This window comes from Mesoplodon mirus (genome assembly GCF_964341445.2).
Source record: "Mesoplodon mirus genome assembly, chromosome: 8".
NCBI lineage: Eukaryota > Metazoa > Chordata > Mammalia > Artiodactyla > Ziphiidae > Mesoplodon > Mesoplodon mirus.
In genome coordinates this window covers 54,749,507-54,775,918 of record NC_138984.1, presented here as the reverse complement: position 1 = coordinate 54,775,918, position 26,412 = coordinate 54,749,507, and the positions used below count along the sequence as shown (strand labels likewise).

The following is a 26,412-nucleotide window of genomic DNA, read 5'->3' as shown; positions in this document are numbered from 1 at the left end:
TACCTGATGAATAACCTATCCCTTGTTCTTCCTAAAATACAAGAAAATAAATACTGTGCTGAAACAGTAGTTAGAAAGTCTTGTTAAAAAAAGAAAAATATATACAGAGAAGTAAAGTAGTATTCATTGACCAACATGAGATACAACATAATCAAAAGGTTTAAAAAATAATGAGTTGAAAACACAACAGGGGTTCTATTTATTGTTCTGGTGAATCACAAAATATTCCAATCAACAATTTCCCATATGAATGGAGTCTGACCTTATTCTCATAGGTCAGCCCAAGAACATTTCTTGAGATATAAAGAAAACAAAACTTCCAACTCCAATCACAGACTTAAAAACATGTTTAAACATTTTAATCCAACTCAGGTAAATGATTATTCTAGCATGCTTTCCACCAATTAAATTCATCCCAGAAAAGGCACTTATGGTTGTTAAGGATTGCAAACAAATGCTATTTTAACTAAGATTAAAGATCACATTTTTGGATTGTTCAAGGTTAATGATACAAGGCAAGAACTCAAAAAAAAAAAGGCCTCTAAAAGGAAAAGCCAAGTCCCCCTTAATGATGGAAAATCATTCCTCATGCTTTCTGTGCAGATATATATATCACTTAAGGAAAATATTTGCATGGAGAAGGTCAGTGGAACTGTGAAAATAATAAACCTTGCATGCAAGGGAGTGGTGAAGAGGTACCAGAGAACTCTTAACTCCTTGTACCTGTCAGCGTGTGAACCTTGTTCTTCCTGATGTATTACACTCTTCTCCAGCATAGGTATTAGCTTTCTACAAGTGCAGAATGTACACTGCATTATCTCTGAATAAAGATGCTTGATGAAATATACAGACACTTTTTAAAGACAGCTTATTTGGTAACTTATGGAGCAAAATATGTGGCGAGTACTCAGGGTCCGACCACACCAGTGGGCAGTCTGGTGTTTATCCGATGACTCTGTGGTGTCTACCCACTTTGCATCCTGGAGACATGAACAGTGATAAATAGTGGTCACCTGCCAGCCACTGGGAATGCTGTCCACTGCCCTGGCATTATGGGGATCTTCCCAACCTGCTCTGGGAAGATGTCACCTGATGCTAAACCTTCATCTATTGCCAGTGAAACCTAGCAACAATAAACCAGTTACATGTCAGAGAAACAAAGTTGAAAACAGTGAATTAACTTGAAAATCTAAGGGAAAAATATGTCAGCATGCAGTTTGGATCACACTCCATTTACTTTCAAATGCCCACCTTTTTACTGAAGTATAATTGATTTAATATGTTGTGTTAGTTTCCAGTGTACAGCAAAGTGATTCAGTTACACATATATATGTATGTATGTAACTGAATGTGCTATACAGTAGGACCTTGTTGTTTATCTATTTTACATATAGTAGTGTTATCTGTTAATCCCAAACTCCTAATTTATCCTTCCCTCCCTCCCCCCTCCCTCCCCTTTCCCCTTTAGTAACCATAAATTTGTTTTCTCTGTCTGTGAGTCTATTTCTGTCTCATTAGTAAGTTCTTTTGTATATTTTTTTTTAGATTTCACATATAAGTGATATCATATGATATTTGTCTTCCTTTGTTTGACTTACTTCACTTAGTATGATAATCTCTAGGATTGGAAGAATCAATATTGCTAAAATGACCATACCACCCAAGGCAATCTAAAGATTCAATGCAATCTCTATCAAATTACCAATGGCAGTTTTTGCAGAACTAGAACAAAACAATTTTAAACTTCTGTAGAGCTGGAGAGGGTGTGGAGAAAAGGGAACCCTCTTGCACTGTATGGAGTTTGGAGGTTCCTTAAAAAACTACAAATAGAACTACCATATGACCCAGCAATCCCACTACTGGGCATATACCCTGAGAAAACCATAATTCAAAAAGAGTCATGTACCACAATGTTCATTGCAGCACTATTTACAATAGCCAGGACATGGAAGCAACCTAAGTGTCCATCAACAGATGAATGGATAAAGAAAATGTGGCACATATATACAATGGAATATTACTCAGCCATAAAAAGAAAACGAAATTGAGTTATTTGTAGTGAGGTGGATGGACCTAGAGTCTGTCACACAGAGCGAAGTAAGACAGAAAGAGGAAAACAAATACCGTATGCTAACACATATGTATGGAATCAAAAAAAAAAAATGGTCACAAAGAACCTAGGGGCAGGACAGGAATAAAGATGCAGATGTACAGAATGGACTTGAGGACACAGGGAGGGGGAAGGGTAAGCTGGGACCAAGTGAGAGAGTGGCATGGACATATATACACTACCAAACGTAAAATAGATAGCTAGTGGGAAGCAGCCGCATAGCACCGGGAGATCAGCTCAGTGCTTTGTGACCACCTAGAGGGGTGGGATAGGGAGGGTGGGAAGGAGATGCAAAAGGGAGGGGATATGGGGATATATGTATATGTATAGCTGATTCACTTTGTTATAAAGCAGAAACTAACATACCACTGTAAAGCAATTATACTCCAATAAAGATGTTTTTAAAAATTTTTTAAAGTTTTTTTCCTCAAAAAAAAAATTTCTATAGAAACTCAAATGCCCCCTTTGAAATGTAGGAAACCTACTTGTCAATGAGACAAGAAAAACCTATATGTACTCTATATTTAGTAGACTTCTTTTGACCCAAACTAATGATTAGATGTGCAGAGGAGAAAAATCAAAGCTAATTCACCAATCAAAGTACTGGAAATCAGATTCCAAACCAGAATACTCATTCATGTAATTTATAATACAATTTTCTTAATGAAAATAAACATTAATAACAGATTATTTGCTACAATCACAGGCTGGGTGAGAAATAGCAACTTTAGTGAGACTGATTGAAGAGTATCACTAATAAATCAAATAGAGAATGGGTCAAAGTACTATATATCTACAGAGATAGCTGTAGAAATTCATAGACGACTACTTGAATTTTAAGTAGTCTGAAGTAGATCACATTCTTAAACTAACCCACAAGATTTACATGTATCAAAACTGCTATTTCCAATTCAGGGGACGCAGGCTTGATCCCCGGTCAGGGAACCAAGATCCCACATGCCGTGGGGCAACTAAGCCCGCATGCCACAACTACTGAGCTCACGCACCTCAACTAGAGAGCCCATATGCTGCAAACTACAGAGCCCACATGCTCTGGAGCCCACGTGCCACAACTACAGAGCCCATGCGCCTTGGAGCCCACATGCTACAACTAGAGAGAGAAAACCCACACGCCACAACTAGATAGAAGCCCATGAGCCACAATGAAAGATCCTCCATGCTGCAACTAAGACCTGACGCAGCCAAAAAAATAAAGAAAATAAATAAATATATATATATATATATTTTAAAGAGTCATACAGAATCTTGATCGCGGCTATGCGAGAAACTCTTGGTTCCGCTATCTGAATCGGTTGTAGACATTTTGCAAGGATACTGAATGTTCCTTTTGGCATAAGGGATACCTGGAGTGAGTCAATATGGACAAGCCTTTAAATAAAGGACATAGCAAGTAACCTTGGAAATTATAGCAAGCCTCAAGTCCAATTAGATCTAATATGAGTTTGTTTGATTTTTTTAATTAAAAAACATTTATTTCTTTTGGTCTCATCCATTTATGGATGAATAAACTCTGGAATAAAAGGCCTATGAAACAATTAGTAAATTCAGAGTGATGAAAAGGAAAGTACCAAAAGTTACAAGAAAAAATCACAGGAGATTCATTAAATAGATCTCAGTCCTTTTTTTCTCACCAAGCATTTAAATGTGTCAACAGTTCTGTCAATTCCTATAACTAAGGAAATGCTATGATGATATGTAGAGGGTCAAACGGGAGCATTTCTCGGGCAAACTTTGATCATCAATCATCCACAACCTCACTGAAGCTGAACTTCAAAAAGTGCAACCAGATCACATTTTCAATTTTCCACTGGACAAAAGACTGCTTCAGTCATCAGGAGGCCAGTATGGTTCTTGTAACCACAGCTGTGGCTGTTATCCCACAAAACCCACAAAGACTTCATGAAACTGATCTGAACCAGTAGTAATTCCTACTTATGCCATAAAAATTGAGAGGGTAGGTCAATGCTGAAAATTAGTTATTTCACACGAATAGCAATAAAACTGTAGAATTTCTATAAAATGGTAGAGTTGACAGCTCTGTAAAAAAGTGTTCTACGTTCAATCACAACATGTGTGTATGTTGGGGGGGGTTATTTCCCCACCCTACACTAAGCAAATTCTCCAGTACCAGCTGGTTATCCTACTATTCAACTCAATTCTGACACTGTCTATCTGGAGGTAGCATCCTATTCCACAGGGAAAGGGCTCAGTCCCATAAGGCCGCACTCCGCTTAAGACACCGATCTCAAGCCCCGGTTACCTGTGCTTCTGACCAACTGGCTACAAATTGGGGGTTCCAATGATCTCCTCCAACTCAGGACACCAGTCACAAGTCCAAGTTGTTCCCTGTAGTTCTGACCAACTGGCTATAAATCAGAAGTTCCCATGACCCCCTTCTTGAGTTTCATTAATTTGCTAGAGAGGCTCACAGAACTCAGGAAATCCACTTTGCTTACTAGATAACCAGTTTATTATAATAGGATAAAACTTGGGAACAATCCGATGGAAGACACGCACAGGGCAAGGTATGGAAAAGGGCAAGGAGCCTCCCTGTGCTGCTCTTCCCAAATCTCCATGCATTTACCAACCCGGAAGCTCTCAGAACAATGTCCTTTGGGTTTTTATGGAGGCTTCATTACGTAGGCATGATTGATGAACTCACTAGCCATTAGCGGTTGATTCGGCCTCCTGTCCCTCCTCCTCCCCCAATATCGGGGGTAGGATTGAAAGTTCCAGCCCTCTATTCACAGTTGGTTCCTGTGCAACCAGCCCCACCTTTAGGTACTTTCCAAAAGTCATCTCATTCATATAAACCCAGTTGCGGTAGAAAGGGGCTTGATGTGAATAACAAGACACCAATTTCACCTTCATGGAAGTCATTTCAGGAACAGAGGGCCAGAGACCAAATATTATAACAAAACCTACTCCCACTGTTCTTACTCCTCAGGAAATTCCAGTGGTTTTAGAAGCTGTGTGCCAGAACATGGACCAAATATATATTTCTAACTATAAATCAGAATCTCACACTCTGCAATACTGTAGAAGGGACAGTACACATTGTGAAAGAAGTCCCTGGCCCTGTGGCCATAGTATGACAGCCTTGTAAAGTCTCCAGTTCCTGCTATGGGATGACAAAGCCTTACAGTCATTTGTCATTGGGTCTCAACCAAACAAATGATTTTGTTTCCACAGCTGGAGGTTGGGAAGACGAACTAATATGGTTATTCTAATCCTCATTATTATTTTCATTTCATTTATTTCATTTTTTAAAAGAATGCTCTTTGCACAAATCCCCCAGGACAGAGAACAGTAATAAATGTGCATTACAACTAAATAAGCTCATAGCTTATTTTGAATGGTTATGTGCCAGACACTTCACTAATCACTTTTATGTAAGTAATTTAATTCTCACAAGTTGAGAATTTTTTTTACAGCTGAAGGAAAGGATGCCTCCACAGTTAAATAATTTTCTTGATATTATCTAGCAGAAGAGTAGCAGACTGGAAATTCCAACCTGTCTGACACTAGAGCCCAGGTTTTAAACATCTATACTACTTTTCTTGAATTCAAAAAAGTGATCTTATGAGCTGCTGGTAATAAATTTCACCCATGTCACCACAATTCAAAAATTATTCAGTAATATTAGAAGCCACTGTGTTAACTATTTTAGTCAAAAAGGACTGTAGCTAATATAATCTGGTGTGGCCCTACTTAATTAAACAACTACCTGGCTTCATGAGGTAATCAATTACATCACCTGATAAAACGTATATTTGTCTAAGTAAGGTAATGATTTAAAAAAATGAAGGAACAATGGATGGAGGGAGAGAGGGAGGGATAAAAAGAAGAGGGAAGAAGGAAAGAAAGAAGGAAGTGTTGGGGGGGTGGGGAAGGAGAGAGACGGGGTGGGGAGAGAGAAGGGGAGAGAGGAAGGAAGGGAACAGGAAATGCATTGCTGAATGTCAACCCTGTGTGGATGGTAATATCCATTCTGAATCCACTTTGAAATTTCCTTCTGTTCTATAGATTTCTTTACTCCCTAAGTCAAAACATTTCACTCCACACACCAAGAGCATTATAAATTATGACTTCTCACGGCAGAACTGATTAACAGACATACTCGATACTCTTCCAAAAGACCGATTTTTTTTAACTCTATTTAAATGTCACTTTTCTCACCTCCATGTGACTTACATATTTTCTAAATCACCCTTCATTTCACACAACCATCACACCGGAAGCTTGGTGATGAAGGAAAGACACCACTGTTAATAGTTTTGTAAATCTTGACAACTTACATTTTAAAACGGTTCTTTGGAAATGTAAGCATTATGTCTAGAACTGATTCTAATCTAATGTTATAGAATTGAAAAGATACAGCTTAGTACTTTTTTTTTTCTTTTTAACTTGGAGGGAGCTGCAGCCCTGGAATCTTTACAAGGCAGTATTTGTTAATAATATATAAAAGCATGTTACATATCAACATCAATAAAGGCAAATCAAACTTGTTTTGTACTGATAAGTTGAAGACTCTCCAGCCAATTTCTGTATTCTGTTTGTCTTAATGAATTAAAAACTCCAGAGAATGCTCTGGGTTCACTGTATTATATTTAGGTATAATCAGACAGTGTTCTTTTGTCATGGAGTACTTGGCCCTGTATTAAGTCAAAGCAGCTTACTTTGCAGCAATAGGTCACTTGACTTAAACGTGACTATTCAAGAATAGGAAAGACTGTGTTTCTCTCCCTGGGGAAGATGGCCTGAGAGTGGTGACATGTTATTTGGCAAATATTACTTAATAACCCTCATGTTTCTTTGAGTCATACCTTGCTCATTCTGGCAGACAGCCTTCAGGATGCGATGTCCGGGGCCACACTTGCCACGATCAGGGATACAGATCCCTTCAGATGTCAGCCACTGATAACACACTGGATCCTCACAAGGAACAGATTCTACCAGGTGAGGGCAGTGCCCTGCAGGCCCTGTGGACTCCATGAGGACGTGGCGCTGTCTCATTCTAAATCCTAAAATGAGAAAGAATAAAAGGTTCATGGGATTCCATCCTGATCCAGCAAAGGAAAAGAAGCAGCAGCTAGGAAACTGATGAAACTTTTATTTGTGTACCTACAGCTAACTCTAAAGCATGTATTATTATTTTTGTTTGTTTGTTTGCTTGCGGTACGCGGGCCTCTCACTGTTGTGGCCTCTCCCGTTGCGGAGCACAGGCTCCAGACGTGCAGGCCCAGTGGCCATGGCTCACGGGCCCAGCCATTCCGCGGCATGTGCAATCTTCCCGGACCGGGGAACGAACCTGTGTCCCCTGCATCGGCAGGCAGACTCTCAACCACTGTGCCACCAGGGAAGCCCCATGTATTATTTTTATGTGTTTTATTTTATGGGAAATGGGGAGATGAGAAGAGGAAAGGAAAGACAAAAGGGAAAAGAAATGGAACAGAAAATCTGTTTTCTAAGAGTTTACAATTTAGGAGTTAGAGTGGCCAGGCATAATCAAATGGAGTAATAAATAGCATATGTCCAATGGTAACAGTAAACCAGAACAAATAAATGAAGACTCACAGAAATAACCTAAACATAGATAAATCCCCATTTTCTTTTTGTTGTTGTTTTTGACACTCTTGTTACTCTGTATTAAGCTGAAATACATCTATGCTTTGACATATCCCAGGTCACTGTTTCAGGCACTGAGATCTCCCTGTATCATTCCCCTGAGATTTCCAGGTCAGCCTGCTCTGTGAAGACAGGATATCTTTGGGCTGCACTCGCCACCCTGGCTAGACATGGGTCCCTGGACAATTACTCAGTTTTTAAAAATGTACTGTGGGACTAGGCCCAAAGTTATACCATAATAAGGACGTGAATGGGTCTTACATGCTACAAGCCTACAGAGTCACAAACTCAATGTCACAGGAGTCAAGCAGGTACAAATTGAAGGATATGGGTCGACCACAAGACTGTAGGGAGTGGTGCGGTCTGTGGTAAAACAGAAGATGTGTGCTTGCTTTAAAGTGTTTGACTATTATTCAGTTTCCATTGACTGTTACCACAAGGAAATGTGAACCCTATGTTGTCAAATCTTCCAATTTTGACTAAGAAGCCAGAAATGCAAGTTATGTTTGTTTTTTATATGACATCTCTCTATTTTTAAATGATGGGAATTAATTTACATTTTAAAAAGCCACGTAAGCTTTAAAAAGTGACTGAGAATGAGATGCAACCCTTTTGTTTGTGAGTTTTCCATCTCTGGCCCTCAGGACATATCACTTCTAAAAACTAGGCCTACCTTCCATGGATCTCATATTTTACCGTCCATCCTTTAATTCTCCAAATTCAGTCAACGGATTTAATTCCTTTAATTCTTTTTTTTTTAACAAAACCAATCTTATTACATAATAGCATCTTAAGAAATGACCATTTATTCCTTGGGACAGGTAAAAATAAATAAATAAATAAGAGATTTTTAGGAAGATAGCATGAGACCACTGAATTCACAGCAGAAGACTGTGGTACCCCACCACTCTTCCCACAAGAGGAGGGGAGAGAGATAAGTTTGGGAGCATGAGAGTAACAAAGCCAGGTGTATCCCTCTCAGTTTGCTAGGGACATGCCTATTTCCCAAAAAATAGTAGTGAGACAAAAAGAATACAAGGCTCAAGGTGTAGTTGGCAAAAGACTGGCTCCTCTTAAGTAGCCAAGGATGGAACAAATGGACACGTGGTTTTAGGCCACAAGATGGAGCTGAGCTCCCTTAGAATACTGCAGGGCTGGGCAAGTATTTTAGATACAAAGTTGTAAGGGCTTTATGGGGTTTTTTTTTTGGTTCAGGGTTAACCCATGAGCTCCTTTTAAAAGACAGACTCTTACTTTATGGATTGACCACCTGTGGGAAGGCATCATTCGGCCAGTCAGAGAACATATCCTCATGGCATTGAAAATATTAAGGTCAGAAGCAATTAAAACAATAGATGGCTTCTGCTGCGCTTCATACCTCCAAGTTTATGTCATTCATTAGTCAAAATAAAACCTGCAGGAAAATTCAGCTCCTTTCCAGGGCCACCTTGAGAAGAGCGGCAGGAAACATACAGAGCTCTAAACTACACTCGATGGCCATCAAACTACAATGACCTCTGAGCCCTCACTGCCACACAGCATGGATGACCTTTATTCTTACATGTAATGTCCATATGCTGCTTATTTATTGTCTTATGCTTGTGCTTGCTTAGTTTATATCTTTGATCAAGACACGGCACGGGTCTCCATAGTTTACAATGTTTGACAACCGGCTCAGAAACTTAGCAGTCTTTACGGAGGGATGCTGGGTGTCCTATTACCTAGAGCTTAACACCAGTGAGGGGCAGGTGCAGTTTTCCTCTATAAATCAAGTTGCATCTATCTCGCCATAAATCTGTAGATTACAGCTCCTCAGTCAATAAATTCTTTCAGTCACTCATTTGTGCTGCCCTTGTCCTGACTCTAACTAGGATCACATCAAAGCACAAGCTCAGCATAAACAAAAACCTTGGATTCTGTTGTTAGCACTTAACTTTAATCACACACTGGTGTTCATGGCTGCAATAGACATCAGGCTTCCTCTGGGTACTTCTGTTCTGAGAGATACGCAACTGCCAAGTCCACAGTGGCTGGGCCCAGCCAACCATTTACCTTCATTCACTGAATTCCATACTAATCAGATAGTACCATTCAGTAAACATTAACTGCCATATGTAGATCACTATAATATACTGTGGGAAGCCACAGGAGGAACAGAAAACATAAATCTATTCTTCACAGAGCATACAGTCCAACAAGTCAAAAAGCACATATGTTAACTAAGCATCCAACCTATACCAAGACTGTGATAGCCACTTTACTTCTATTACCCCAAATTAATAAATCCCCTAAACAATTTCATAAGTTACTATTCTCATTTTACATACATGAAAACTAATACTAGATGATAATTTATTACTTCTCCTAAGTCACGTAACTGATTAAATGGATATGTGTGAGGGATAAATTAGGAGGTTGGTATTAACGTATACACACTACTGTATATAAAATAGATAACCAGCAAGGACCTACTGTATAGAACAGGGAACTATACTCAATATTTTGTAATACCTATAAGGGAACAGAATCTGAAGAATACACACACACACACACACACACACATATATATGCATATATGTACATATGTATACATATATGCATACATACACATACATATATATAACTGCATATATACATATATACGTATAACTGTGCTGTACACCTGAAACAAAGTATTGTAAATCAACTATACTTCAATTACAAAAATGGATATGTAGGAAATTCAGCTGAGGTCTTCCTGAGTTGTTACCTCTTCACAAGAAAGAATTCAATTCAGCTCTTGTGTATGACGTGTTCTAGCCCCACTTAGAACAGTGAATCTGACAGGTACAATGGATCATTTCCTTAAAATAAAGCTGTGCAGATTACATATCAGAACTTTAGGTACTGAGTAGCAAGAAGGAGTTCTAATAATCACTTCATGACCACAGATTCAGTTCAACTTTAGTGAAACTATATTTGCACGGTTCTTCTCTATGAACCCAAGAATTTAGTATATATTCTACTATTTTAGTGCATATGCTACTGAGGATAATTAAAAAAGGATGATTTGTGGGTTGGGGAAAGAAAAGGAAATAAGTGCCAGTGGCAGAAGAGAGGTCAATGTTTTTTAATTGAAGCCATAGAAAACTTAAAGGAGGCTCAGGAGGGTCAATCCAGGTCTAAGGACCTATATCTTCACATGAATTATAGTGGCCCAAAAGTGTCCACGTGAGCTTCTACAAAGCCACCAATGCCAACACTTGTCTCTACACTAACTCTGTTGGGACAGGCTTGAAGAAACATCCAGCAGGTTGACCAAGGATAACAGAAGCTTATTCTCTCTTAGAGCATTCCAGTTGCCCCTCACCTCTGCAGCCTTCGACGCTGGTTAACAACTCTGAGTCAAAGAACCTGAGCAGATGGAATCTTTGATTCTAGCTCTTTAGAAATCAACAACCATTCCTGCAAGGGTAACGTCTTATAGTATTGTTCTAAGTTGACACCTTCTTATGAATACAGAAAATAAGAAGCAGAAGATCATGAGCATGAGAACCCTCAATGCTCAGGATGAGGAAGAGGCGTAGCCCAACACCAGACCCAGCACACACAGGCATGGAACAAAGAAAAAAGAAAAAAACCAAACTGTCCTACAGGGCTTCCCTGGTGGCGCAGTGGCTGAGAGTCCGCCTGCTGATGCAGGGGACACGGGTTCGTGCCCCAGTCTGGGAAGATCCCACATGCCGCAGAGCGGCTGGGCCCGTGAGCAATGGCCGCTGAGCCTGCATATCCGGAGCCTGTGCTCCACAACGGGAGAGGCCACAACAGTGAGAGGCCCGTGTACCACAAAAAAAAACAAACCACACACACACACACACACACACACACACACACACACAAATCAACTGTCTTACATGTGATCTGTGACAAAGCAAAATTATTTCATAGACTTCTCATTAATGGTGGATCTTTCTAGCAGGCATGGATGAAAATGGAAATTTTCCCCATCATTGTTATATAAGATCTAAAACATGTCAGTATTTTCCTAGTTTAGGGTGTCATCTAAATTGATTTGTTTCAGAGCATAAAAGACTATGTTCATAGATGGTCATGGCTTCTCAGTTTCACAATGTCTTTTCCTATGGGGATATTTAGACCTTATGTGCTATAATGGGGGTAGGGGCAAGGGATACTATACTGAGGGAGGGTAGGATTCCCTGAAGTCCTAACACACAAGCAGTTACCTATTGTAACGCCATATCGGGAAGCCTCCATCAAATTTCTCTTAAGAACAACTTCTGTAGGCAAGGTTGCCTTTCTAGAATATATCTGAAAAGGGACAAGGATGCCATACAAATATATGTCTATGTATCAAAAAGAATTTTTATAAATGCACTATACCTATGGGTAGAGTTCGTTCATCAGCAAGTTTTCAGGTTATTTCTCTTTCATGTATCTCTAATTATAACTCACTGGGAGAGTATCAAAGATAAAGCAACGAATGATAAAAACTGATCCAATTTAAATTCCTCTGAAAGGTGTCCTAGCTTCACTTGACAAGTACCGACCTGCCGAACACCCATCCCCTTGTCTGCCTGTCACAGACCTGACGGAAGGAGCAAAGGCTGTGTACACGGCAGATTTTCTAATGTACTTTGAATGGCTGACGGCCACAAACCTCAGATGATTCCTGTTTGAAGGGTGGCTGCCTAAAAATAACAGCCACATGAAGATAATTTCTATAGTAACTAATTTCTTCTATTAGATAATAAAACATTTCATGCTTTCCCATCCTCTTCTACTATATATTTTTAAATGTGAACAAAAGGGACCATACCAAAGCAATAACACGTGACTGGGAAAAAGACGAGTGAGGAGAAAAAGTCATTACCTCCAACTTTACACATTTATTTCTTGCCATGGTGGTTTGCCTGTTTTTCCTCCTCAAATCCTCCACCATCCATACATAAAGAGGAGTATAAAGTATCCAGGAAAATATGACTATCCTAGATTCCTGCTAGGAGGTTCGCTGCATTTCTTTAGGGTAGGCAATTCAAATATGAAACTAAACAATTCAGTTATATCCCAGAGTTGTGTGATGTTTAATGCATTAACCAGTGTACTCCAGCCTCCGTGGAATTCTCAACTACATTTAGTTTGTGCCAGTCAGAGACTCTGGCAGAACCCATGGTAGGACCATGGGACAGACCTAGATTGAGAGGATCCTGGACCTCATGCTCACGAGTCAATGGAAATAACAAGATGACTTAGCCTCATCATAACACGCCTGGGGAAATAACAAGATGACTTAGCCTCATCATAACACGCTTGGACTCCTTGTAGGCACAGAATCATTTCCCTGGAGGGAGAACTCTATTTTTTATTCTTCCCAAGAGGGATGACAGGCAGGTGGTCCTGGCAGGTTTTAGTAAGACCTTACAAATAAAAATTCTTTCTACTCTAGGGAGACATTTATAAAACTACAAACTCCCAGACCTGAATAACAATCACTGCAGCTTATACTCTCTCCCGTCTGTGATTACTTAGTTCCTAGGGCAGGTCACTTAGCCTCAGTAATTCTCACCAATCCCAACATGTCCCTAAGCTCTGCAGGTGGCTGGTAAAACTACCACCTTCAGATAAATAAGTTCTACTGTCTCTACCCTTTCCTTCAAGCCCCAAAGGCTAAGCCTTTCTTTGAAAAATTTATTGTTGAAGGCAAAAAACACACTTCCCAGATACCTGGTGCACTCAAGCTGTTCTTGGAATACCCTCCCCTTCTCATACAACTGCAATCTACTTTTGCTCTCTCTCCAAAGATGATGCACTGGAGCTAAGGTGAATCCCATGCCTCACGCCATATCTCCTACATCAGGCTCAGTGATTCGCTCTCATGGATAATGGTTCCCACTGGCCTATGGGCAGAGGACTTCTCTGCTAACCTCAGTGTTGGACTTGTGCCTTGATCCAAACTTCTTTAGACTTATGGAGGAAATCATTAAGGAAGCCAGTGTTAGAAGGAACGGTGGACTAAGAAGACAGGAACGCAAGTTCTTAGTGCTGGCCTGGCCATTATTAAATCACTATGGGATTTAGCATAATTTCTTTACTTCTCCACACTTTAGTTTTGACATTTTAGGAAGTGTTGGATCCTTGCTGAAACTAAATGCTGATACAAAGTTGGGCAGTATATTAGTTTCCTTGGGTGGCCAAAACAAAGTACCACAAACTGAGTAACGTAAAACAACAGAAATCTGCCTCATAATTCTGGAGGCTAGAAGTCCCAAATCAAGGTGTCAGTAGAGCCATGCTCCCTCTGAATGCTCTAGGGAAGGACTGTTTTCCTGCCTCTCTCCTAGCTTCTAGTAGTTATTGGCCTATAGAAGCCTCACTCTAATGTCTGCCTCTGCCTTCACATGGCCTTCTCCTTGCCTTCTGTGTCTTTGTATCTTCATAAGGCACTCTCCTCTGTGTGTAGCCATGTGCAGATTTTCCTCTTTGTATAAGGATATCAGTCATTACAATAAGGCCTAGCCCAATCCAATACGACCTCGTCTCAACCTGATTACATTCTCAATAACTCTATTTGCAAATAAGGGCATATTCACATGTCCAAGGGGTTAGTATTGAACATATCTTTTTGGAGGACACAATTTAACCCACAACAGGTGAAGTCTAATGAACGATGTACCAGGGTTCCTTTGTCAGAGTTGACTTATGCAAGAGGGGGAGAGAAGCCAATGATGAAGTAGTTTGGCATAAAAGCATCTTGGGAAAATGGAGTGAATGAAAGCGTCAGAATGTTGTGAGTTTCCCAGATGAGTTCCATGGACCTGTTCTGAGTTACGTGCAAGAGGAAGACAGAAATAAAGTTGAAAGTGCAGTTTTTCACAAAGGGTTTTGTGAAAAGTTGGCTCAAGTGACCAAAACTGCAACACAGAATTGGGAAAAAGAAGCATTTTCTGAATTGTTACAGAGACTCTATGGGCCAGAACAAAGAGGACAAAGCATTTAATAAACATCTATTACGTTTGACCCCTGCATTGCTTCTATCTTCTTGCAGGATCAGGACCTCATATTTCCTTAAGGGAGTTGCTCCTGCCCCACTCTCAGCTTGTGAGGCTTGGATGGAGTTGTCCCTCCAGTGGTGGCCACATGCCTAGGACCTGGCTGGTTCAGCCCCACATCCCACAATCAGAGCGTTTGGGTCAGAGAGGAACACATGACACAAAGCAGCCAGTGAGATTCAATTCCAGGACTCTTCCTGAAATTATTAAGGAAGACACTTCTTGCTACTTCGTTTACCATCGAAAATAAAAATTACCTTATGTGTGTATGCGTGGTGAGAACTTTTAAGATTTAATCTCTTAGCAACTTTTAAGTATAAATACAGTATTGTTAACCATGCTATACATTAGATGCTGTACATTAGATCCTAAGAACTTATTCATCTTGCAACTGGAAGTTTGTACACTTTGATCAACATCTCCCCATTTTTCCCACCACCTAGCCCCTGGCAACCACCATTCTACTCTCTATTACTATGAGTTTGGGTTTTTTAGAATCTACATAAAAGTGAGATTATACAGTATTTGTCTCTCTCTGTCTAACTTATTCCACTTGTATAATGCCCTCAAGCTTCCTCAATATTGTCACAAATGGCAGGATTTCCTTCTTTTTTATGGCCGAAAAATATTTATATATATATATATATACGTTCTATATATATGATATAAATATGATATATATGTGAGATATATACATACATATATATATATATATATATATATATATATAACATTTTCTTTATCCATTAATCTGTCTTTGGGCATTTTGTCTGGTTCCATATGTTGACTACTGTGAGTAATGTGTCAATGAACACAAGGGTACAGAGAGAGAAAAATATTAAAAGTCCTTACCACAAAAAAAGGTAACTCTGTGAGGTGATGGATATGTTACCTAACCTCACTGCAGTAATCATATATATATATGATTACATATCAAATCATCATATATATATCAAATCATCATCATATATATCAAATCATCATGTTGTGTACCTTAAAATTACACAATGTTATATGTCAGTTATATCTCAATACAGATGATAAAAATTAATTAACCATAAAAATAAGATATTATCCTTTATAAGATGTTATGTTGATTTTATTACAATGTGCTAGAGAAAAAAAACCCTCCACATAAAATGTGCTTATTGATTTTGTGACACAATTAGATCTAGAAACCAAAACGTGTGAAAAGAATGGATCTAAGAATCAAGGAAACAAACTTTTAATCTTTATTCTCTAATTTGTGATCTGCAGACCATGTTGACGTTAACTGACCTCTGAAAGTTTCTATGAAATTGAAAGGCTTTTAAAATCTGCCCCAGTAAAATCATAAATGGATTTTAAGCATTGAGCTTAGATAATTAGGATGATATAGGGCTAATTTTTTGTTTTGTTTTAAATCAAACATCAACTGCATAAAATAAGGTTTGAATGTAATATTGCCTCTTAAGCAATAAAAGACAATTATTTATATCACTGAAGGGATTTAGAACAACATCTAATACTTGAATTTTTGTTAACAAATTCTAAGAAATAGATGTTTCAAATCAGAGTGTCTCAAATAGTTACAGAATTTTGTTGATGCCTTGTTACCCACCTGTCAAGGACACAAATAATCACTAAAAGACATATGTTAACCAAAACTAAATCTACCAACAAGAAGGATATATAATAAAAGTTTAGTGGTTGAAAAAAAGAAGAGAAAGAAAATTAATGCCTGGTCTTTGCTCCATGGAGAGGACCTGCCTTAAACTGAACCTAATAATGGGAAAAGTAGAAGCAAGAGATGGAGAAATAGATTATAAATAGAAAGAGAAAAGAATAGAAAATTGCAGAAACAGGAGATTATAAAGATGAAGATAAAGAATGAAACTGTGCTCTGTTGACCTCTTGATACTATGGGATGCCACCCTACCTTCCCTTCTATTTTTAGCTAGATGAGCTAATAAGTTCCCTTATTTTGGCTTATACCAGTTGGAATTGGGCTTCTGTCACTTATAACCAAAAGTGTCCCAGTGAATATAGGGCCCACTTGGCCTGGTGTGGGTTCTCCAGCTTTGAAAGCAAAGGAAGACAACACTCAATGCAGTAACTTTGTGCCAGCAGGGACAGCCATGGCCACAGTGGCTGCGGGAGCCTAAGTCCAGCCTCAAATGATGTTCTAGACAGAGACCTTAAAACAGAGACACACACATCAAACATAAGAGGACTGGTCTAATAACAGGTAAGTCACCCTGGGGAGCCTCACATACAACTACAAGAGACTTGCATAGTCCAGTTATACACGTGTGGACCACAAGACAAAAAAATCGTGAGTGTTAGAATTAATGGGAAATTATTTGTACCTATAAGCTAAAGAGGCTTGGGGGGCATTCTGGTTACGTGTCTAATACAGGAGTAGCATGAGCTTTCCAATAGACCCCCATATTCTATTGAGATTCAGATTTCTATTGTTTGACAAAAGACTTAAATTTAGTCTTTCTGTCATAGATGCAATACACATACTCCTCTTCTACCTTAGAACAAAAGAGACAGAATAAAGAGAAAAGCCAAGGGACATGGGTATGTGAACCTGGGCATGCCCATGTGTGCCTGTGAGCCCTCTGGGAAGTGCTGAAATGTGAGTTTTCAAATGGAGGTACAATTAAGCTGAGAGCATCAGTATTGTAGCATCAAGCACTTGGCCATGTGCTCTTCTTTTGCATGGGATAACTGGAAGGATTAGTGCTTAGCAAACACAACCTAACTTGTGGAATGTGCTTGGATCTCATTTCTCTAAGTAAAATGAATATTTCCTTTTAGCACTGCCACTGAGGAACACAGTATCAATAAAAACTGAAGGATCAATAAAAGAGAAGTCAAGATGCCACTAAAAATGTACATTTGAAGATGCAGATGTGTATATAACAGCAAACCAAAGAAAACAGCACTGCTCAGACCTACAATTTTTTTTAACATCTTTTCTGGAGCATGTATATGTATGTATATATTTTTTTTCACTACAGCTCCCATCAAGGGCTTTTCTTTTCTTTTTTTTTAAAATGGGTTTTTTTTTGATTATTTAAATTTCTTTATTTTATCCATTGTATCTGTCTCTTGGCCACTGAAGAGTTTTGTGGGTTTTTTTTTTTAACATCTTTAGTGGAGTATAATTACTTTACAATGTTGTGTTAGTTTCTGTGGTATAACAAAGTGAATCAGCTATACATATACCTATATCCCCACATCTCCCTCCCACCCTCCCTAACCCACCCCTCTAGGTGTACACAAAGCACCAAGCTGATCTCCCTGTGCTATGTGGCTGCTTCCCACTAGCTATTTATTTTACATTTGGTAGTGTATATATGTCAATGCCACTCTCTCACTTCGTCCCAGCTTACCCTTCCCCCTCCCCATGTCCTCAAGTCCATTCTCTACTTCTGCTTCTTTATTCCTGTCCTACCCCGTAGGTTCTTCAGAACCTTTTTTTTTTTTTAGATTCCATATATACGTGTTAGCATACGGTATTTGTTTTTCTCTTTCTGACTTACTTCACTCTGTATGACCTCACTACAAATAACTCAATTTGTTTCTTTTTCTGGCTGAGTAATATTCCATTGTATATATGTGCCACATCTTCTTTATCCATTAATCTGTTGATGAACACTTAGGTTGCTTCCATGTCTTGGCTATTGTAAATAGTGCTGCAATGAACATTGTGGTACATGACTCTTTTTGAATTATGGTTTCCTCAGGGTATATGCCCAGTAGTGGGATTGCTGGGTAGTATGGTAGCTGTGTTTTTAGCTTTTTAAGGAAACTCCATACTGTTCTCCATAGTGGCTGTATCAATTTACATTCCCACCAACAGTGCAAGAGGAGTCTCTTTTCTCCACACCCTCTCCAGCATTTATTGTTCCTAGATTTTTTGATGATGGCCATTCTGAGTGGTGTAAGGTGATACCTCACTGTAGATTTGACTTGCATTTCTCTAATGATTAGTGATGTTGAACATCCTTTCATGTGTTTGTTGGCAATCTATATATCTTCTTTGGAGAAATGTCTATTTAGGTCTTCTGCCCATTTTTGGATTGGGTTGTTTCTTTTTTTGATATTGAGCTCCATGATCGGCTTGTATATTTTGGAGTTTAATCCTTTGTCAGTTGCTTCATTTGCAAATATTTTCGCCCATTCTGAGGGTTGTCTTTTTGTCTTGTTTATGGCTTCCTTTGCTGTGCAAAAGCTTTTAAGTTTCATTAGGTCCCATTTGTTTATTTTTGTTTTTATTTCCATTTCTCTAGGAGGTGGGTCAAAAAGAATCTTGCTGTAATTTATGTCACAGAGTGTTCTGCCTATATTTTCCTCTAAGGGTTTTATAATGTCTGGCCTTACACTTAGGTCTTTAATGTATTTTGAGGGGTTTTTTGTGTATGGTGTTAGGGAGTGCTCTAATTTCATTCTTTTACATGTAGCTGTCCAGTTTCCCTAGCACCACTTATTGAAGAGGCTGTCTTTTCTCCCTTGTATATTCTTGCCTCCTTTATCAAGGATAAGATGACCTTATGTGCGTGGGTTTATCACTGGGCTTTCTATCCCGTTCCATTGATCTATCTTTCTGTTTTGTGCCACTACCATACTGTCTTGATTACTGTAGCTTGGTAGTATAGTCTGAAGTCAGGGAGCCTGATTCCTCCAGCTCCGTTTTTCTTTCTCAAGATCGCTTTGGTTATTCGGGGTCTTTTGTGTTTCCATACAAATTGTGAAATGTTTTGTTCTAGTTCTGTGAAAAATGCCAGTGGTAGTTTGATAGGGATTGCATTGAATCTGTAGGTTGCTTTGGGTAGTATAAGCAGTTTCACAATGTTGATTCTTCCAATCCAAGAACATGGTATATATCTCCATCTGTTTGTATCACCTTTAATTTCTTTCATCAGTGTCTCACAGTCTTCTGCATACAGGTTTTTTGTTTCCTTAGGTAGGTTTATTCCTAGGTATTTTATTCTTTTTGTTGCAGTGGTAAATGGGAATGTTTCCTTAATTTCTCTTTCAGAATTTTCATCACTAGTGTATAGGAATGCAAGTGATTTCTGTGCATTAATTTTGTATCCTGCAACTTTACCAAATTCATTGATTAGCTCTAGTAGTTTTCTGGGAACATCTTTAGGGTTCTCTATGTATAGTATCATGTCATCTGCAAACAGTGACAGTATTACTTCTTCTTTTCCGATTTGGATTCCTTTTATTTACTTTTCTTCTCTAATTGTGTGGCTAAAACTTCCAAAACTATGTTGAATAATAGTGGTGAGAGTGGACAACCTTGTCTTGTTCCTGATCTTAGAGGAAATGGTTTCAGTTTTTCACCACTGAGAACAATGTTGGATGTGGGTTTGTCATACATGGCCTTTATTATGTTGAGGTAAGCTCCCTCAATGCCTACTTTCTGGAGGGTTTTTATCATAAATGGGTGTTGAATTTTGTTGAAAGCTTTTTCTGCATCTTTTGAGGTTATCATATGGTTTTTATTCTTCAGTTTGTTAATATGGTGTATCACATTGATTGATTTGCATATATTGAAGAATCCTTGCATTCCTGGGATAAACCCCACTTGAACAGGTTGTATGATCCTTTTAATGTGCTGTTGGATTCTGTTTGCTAGTATTTTGTTGAGGATTTTTGCATCTATGTTCATCAGAGATTTTGGCCTGTAATTTTCTTTTTTTGTGACATCTTTGTGTGGTTTTAGTATCAGGGTGATGGCAGCCTTGTAGAATGAGTTTGGGAGTGTTGCTCCCTCTGCTATATTCTGGAAGAGTTTGAGAAGGATAGGTGTTAGCTCTTCTCTAAATGTTTGATAGAGTTCGCCTGTGAAGCCATCTGGTCCTGGGCTTTTATTTGTTGAAAGATTTTTAATCACAGTTTCAATTTCAGTGCTTGTGATTGGTCTGTTTATATTTTGTTTGTTCCTGGTTCAGTCTCAGAAGGTTGTGCTTTTCTAAGAATTTGTCCATTTCTTCCAGGTTGTCTATTTTATTGGCATATAGTTGCTTATAGTAATCTCTCATGATCCTTTGTATTTCTGTAGTGTCAGTTGTTACTTCTCCTTTTTCATTTCTAATTCTATTGATATGAGTCTTCTCCCTTTTTTTCTTGATGAGTCTAATGGTTTATCAATTTTGTTTATCTTCTCAAAAACCAGCTTTTAGTTTTATTGATCTTAGCTATGGTTTCTTTCATTTCTTTTTCATTTATTTCTGATCTGATTTGTATGATTTCTTTCCTTCTGCTAACTTTGGGGTTTTTTTTTTTTGGTTCTTCTTTCTCTAATTGCTTTAGGTGTAAGGTTAAGTTGTTTATTTGAGATTTTTCTTGTTTCTTAAGGTAGCATTGTATTGCTATAAACTTCCCCCTTAGAACTGCTTTTGCTGCATCCCATAGGTTTTGGGTTGTCATGTTTTCATTGTCATTTGTTTCTAGGTATTTTTTGATTTCTCTTTGATTTCTTCAGTGATCTCTTGGTTATTTAGTAGTGTATTGTTTAGCCTCCATGTGTTTGTATTTTTTACAGTTTTATTCCTGTAATTGATATCTAGTCTCATAGAGTTACAAATATAAACAAGCACACAAAGGTTGAAGATTTCACTTTAAGCCTGAGGACAACATCAAAAGAAAACAACACACATAAATGCCCCTCATGAAAATTTGAAGTATAACATCAAATTCCGCATGTGATTCAGCCTTTGGGAATCTGAAAATAATAAAGAGATATGCAAAACCGTTGTTTCTTGATATGATTACAGAAATCATATCTAATTTCTACAGTATAACCATTACTTGTAAAAAATCATTAATTTATGGTTAGGTTATATTTGATCCGGTCCAAAACATCCATAAGACATTTGGTGCATGGCAAAAGCTACTTGAAATTTGGTCTTAATCAAATCATGTGGCATGGGATAAATATGCTCATGGATATTTTGGACAGGACCAAATATGAAGGACGTTTTGGTGTGGAACAAATGTCTTATGGACATTTTGGTCAGGACCAAATATTTTGTGGGGTTAAATTATACCATTTTTCAGTAATAGTCACTCACCAGCTACGAGCTTAATTGGAAGGTCAACCAAGGTAGGATTCTGTGTCAACAGAAATGTCTCCAATATTTCCTTAATAACTGAATGGTGTCAGACTTGAGCTGGTTATCTACATTTTACAAACAAATATTGTCCTAAGCAGACTTAAGGGGCTATTTAGTGACCACAATAAATAGCGTGCACTGGAAGGAAGTGAAGCACACACAGACAAGGCACTCACCTTTTCTTCCCTGAGGATCGTGGCAGTTTTCATGGACGCACAAGCCCCAGGCTGACCAGGAAGATACTATACAGTCTGTAGAGCAAGGGATATTGCAGAGCTGAGAAGCTGAAGGGGCAGGTCCCAAACATAATGTCTTTTCCACGGGTCTAGAGACTGAATGGATGGAAAAAAAAAAATGGCCTGAGTCACATCCTCTGAACATCCCTAGAATTTTTCCCATCTTTATTTGTGTGCCTGCCTTGCTCACATCAGCTTTATGGTTAAACAGATTATATGCAAACAAAATATCAACACTCTTCCAATATGTACTACTTAGCTGCACATTATTAGCAGTTGGGGTGAGGAAAGGCAAGAAAAGACAGTGACAAAGGGCATGAATTTGAGTTTCCTGTTTGACAGAGTATTCCCTGGGAATCCAAGAGAGGACTGGAAACCTAGATAAAAATTATCTAGAGTTATGAAGTTTAAGAAAATTAAGTGGCTTTGTGAAGTTCCAAGATGAGTCTATCTCGGGCTTCCCTGGTGGCACAGTGGTTCAGAGTCCGCCTGTCGATGCAGGGGACACGGGTTCGTGCCCCGGTCCAGGAAGATCCCACGTGCTGCGGAGCAGCTGGGCCCGTGAGCAATGGCCGCTGAGCCTGTGCATCCGGAGCCTGTGCTCCACAGCGGGAGAGGCCACAACAGTGAGAGGCCTGCGTACCACAAAAAAAAAAAAAAAAAGATGAGTCTATCTCGACTATACAAATGACTGGGTTGTTGTGAAAAATTCAAAATTGAACCCCGAGGTGGGGTGTTTAGCGTAACCAATCTTCTGCTATTACTCCCCTGAGGGGTGGACCTCTCGAAGACATGGAGGAAAAATGGATTTTAGAAGAAGAAGAAAAATCAGGATCTGCAGTGGCAGAATTAGCCCCTGGAAGTCAGTTTCATTAGGTGTAAGTCAGTTTCATTAGGTGTATGAACAACCTAACATTACACCTAAAAAAACTTGTGCCCAGAGGCACAAGGAGTGTCTGCGGAGCCACAGGAAATGCCAACTAGGACTTTCCAGCTCTTCCTGGTATGCATCTGCGCCCGGAGAATGCCCAGAACTGGGTCAAGGTAGGAGGCAGTAATCATCTGTCCAACAGTGGTGCTCATCAAGTGTCCTCCCTATGCAGACCCATGCTGAGAATCATGAAAATACACAGATGAAGAAGAAGATGGGCTCCTGATTCTCATGGAGATTATAACATAATAGGAGCTAGGATAGCAATACCCCAAAATGACCCAATAAAAGAACAGCCAAATGCCTGACGACACTTGCATAGAGTGATCCCACACTAAGTGGGTTTCAGAGCAATTCAGAGTTTGTGAGCCAATGGTTTAAGACCAGATGGTTTTATCTTATGGGTTGCCTTGCACTATGATTGAAATATTTCCTATATGTCACTTCCATCTGTTAAGCAGATCAGAAGTGCTTCAAGATGGAGACTGGTATGAGACAATAGGGAAGTAAATCGCCCCATCTACTTTGCTTCCTCACTCTTTACATAAGATGTGAATTGAATCAGATACAGATCGAACTAAATCACAGCTGTGACCAGCAGAACTTTGAATGTAAACCAAAGCAAGAGCAAAATCACAAAAATACTGTCATGAAGATGTTTTAACCATCGGGGAAAGAAGTGGAGCGGCTTGAGGTGTTTATGAGGGTGAATGGGAAAAACAAAAGGTTGCAAAGGAAAATGATAATAACGGTTTGTTTGCAACTAATTCTTTTACAGTTTACCAAAAGGATTTGACCTGACTTAAAATAAAAGACAGGAACAAAGCAAGATTGCTAACGTAAATGTCAAAGATTGCAAGCCATGTGGAAGAGACAGGCAAGGGAAGAGAGAGCAGATATTGGTGGAAAGTAAAGGGGTTTCCTGGGAAGGCTGAGGAGAGGTGATGATCAGAGATTGTGCTGAAGATAACAACAGCTGGGTGGGGAGGTTGGAGTGACCAGGACTGTGCATGTACATATGACACTGATGGACCAGGGGTAAAGAAGAACCTGTGAGATGGGGGAGGGGTTTGCAATTCCTTCCCCAGGAGTGAGTAAAAGACCAACAAGCAGCTATTCACTGAGTACATCATGCATTCATTCCAAAACCACTGAGTACCCGTTTAAATCAGGCCGTATTGGATGGTGTCTGCTTTCAAGGAACTCTCAGTCGAGAAGGGTAAGTCAAGTAGCATTTTAACAAGATTGATGGAAAGAGATGCTTTAGAGTATTGTATAAATAGAAAGCTGCACAGCCAGAGGTCTTAAGGCAGAAGTGTGTTTCGGTCCAGCCCCATGCTTGGTAAGCATGTGTTCTCACAAACTCAAACTTTAGTTCCAAAAACAAAACCTAAGTAATGATGGAAAAGGAAGTGGGGGCACATAAACTGATTACTCTAGCTGTTTAATAAACATTTATAGTGCATGCCAGGCACTGTTTATAAACATCAATAATTTATCCTGCATAACTTTGAGATATATACTATTATTTCTCCTACTTTAAAATGGGGAAACTGAGACACAGCTTACTCACTTGCTCACATTCCCAATTAGCAAGCAGTGGAGCCAGGATTTGGAACAAGGTGGTCTGGTTCCAGAATCTGTGCTGTGAACCACTGCTCTATGTGGCATCATTGGTCATTCAACCTACATTGCTAAGTACTTACCATGAGTTAACATTGTATTAGGTGCTGAAGCTAGATTAGTAGTGAAACAGACAAGGTCACTTGTCCTCATGTAGCCTCTTTTTCAGTGTGAGTTGGTACTAAGCATTCATGAGTCCATGAGCCTCAACAATAAGACTAGAAAGCCATTATTGCTGCTTCTCTTTCCTTTGCCATGGCTGTCTCCCTGTAACACCAGACAGAACTTAAGTGTCTGATGATCAATGCTGAGAAGGTACGCCAAACATCTCAGCTCCAAGACCCAGCAGACACTTGCTGCCACAATCTCTGAACTTGAGGTTGGACCCTGCAGTTGAAACTGGTCAATCCACCAGCGTAATACCTAGGCTCACAGCAGGTCTGAACTGAATCTCATTAGAAACGCCAGAATGGCTTAACTGTCCAGAAGGCAGTTAAGCCTTAGTGTTGGTATTTCAATTGGAAAGAGACTGGGGAACTTCACATGAAGCTGCATTTGTCAAGGACAATGTTTTTACAGATATTATGTTTATTTGGCTTATTTTTGGAGGGCTGCTGATGATTACTGGGAGGTGAGGGGGTAAGTCTCCTAAGGTCCCCTTTGATAAATACTTAACTGTCAGTCAATTGACTGTTGGACATTAGGGCTAATGGTACTAAGATATGAAATTAGGGAGAGACATGGTATGCTGGTGAGGAATGGGGGAATTTCCCTGGAGGCTACTAAGCGACATAATTGGAGGCTCAGGGGTGGGAGTGAGGCCATTTGTCAGAGCACTCATGCCTCTTCAGCACCTGCTGCTTTGAAAGACAGTAGATCTTAATCCATGTCAATAAATTCTTCCAGTCTCAGGGACATGTCTAAGATGCTTCATTTAGGCATTGAATCAATGGGCTTGGGTGAACTTTTCTCTATTTCAGCCCCCCTGGGATACATTTGTTCTAGGAATAAATCATGAGTAAGTCACGAAGCACTTACCAGCTTCAGATCACTTAGGTAGTCAATTCCCCAAGAAAAGTGAACACAGGATATCGCTATGCCTATTGACTCTTAGAGTTAGAAGGGGAGCTTTAGAGCTAATTTAGTTTAATTCAGCAATTTTACTGAAAAACTGAATTCCAAAGACCTTAGGTGGTTTCTCCAAGTTCACTCAGCCAGTCCAAGGCAAAGCAAGACCTGAGCCTTGTCCCTGGTGGCTGACTCACCTCCACCTGTTCCTCTTGGTTTTCCTTCCATGGAACGAAGGCATCAGACAGAATAGATGAGGTCATTTGTACCAAGCATATTTTGTTTATGAATCACAGTGACTACAATGGAGGCAACCAGTGACACGACAGATCCAAGATATTCATGAAGGTTGCAGGCTGTTTAACCCTTTAAACAAAATCCAAATTCCTCTCCTACTTTATTGCCACTTCAATACTCCTTCAAGCTCCATCCCACACCTCCCTGACGAAGCAGAAGGTAGTGAGACCAAAATGTGCTCCACGTTAAACAACTGTTCTTTTATTTGTAGCTGTTCATGATGTAATAAAATTATCCTGGGAGGTGGGTGGGGTAGGGGGGCATACCTGAACCACCTCAAATTGGAGGTTTACTCAAGTTTACTCTCTACTGAGCCCTCAATTCTTCTTGACCA

The 26,412-nt window shown here is 39.3% G+C and overlaps 1 protein-coding gene across 1 annotated transcript in view; it reads right to left on the bottom strand.

Annotated features, from left to right (window-relative positions):
* THSD7B (thrombospondin type 1 domain containing 7B) overlaps nt 1-26,412 on the bottom strand; it is a gene marked incomplete at its 5' end in the record, with an annotated part of 807,803 nt that overhangs the window by 516,523 nt on the left and 264,868 nt on the right. Inside the window, 2 exons of the mRNA XM_082630042.1 lie at nt 6,958-7,155; nt 22,100-22,255. Of these exons, the coding sequence (XP_082486168.1) occupies nt 6,958-7,155; nt 22,100-22,255 (354 nt within the window). The remainder of the gene's footprint in view (nt 1-6,957; nt 7,156-22,099; nt 22,256-26,412) is intronic.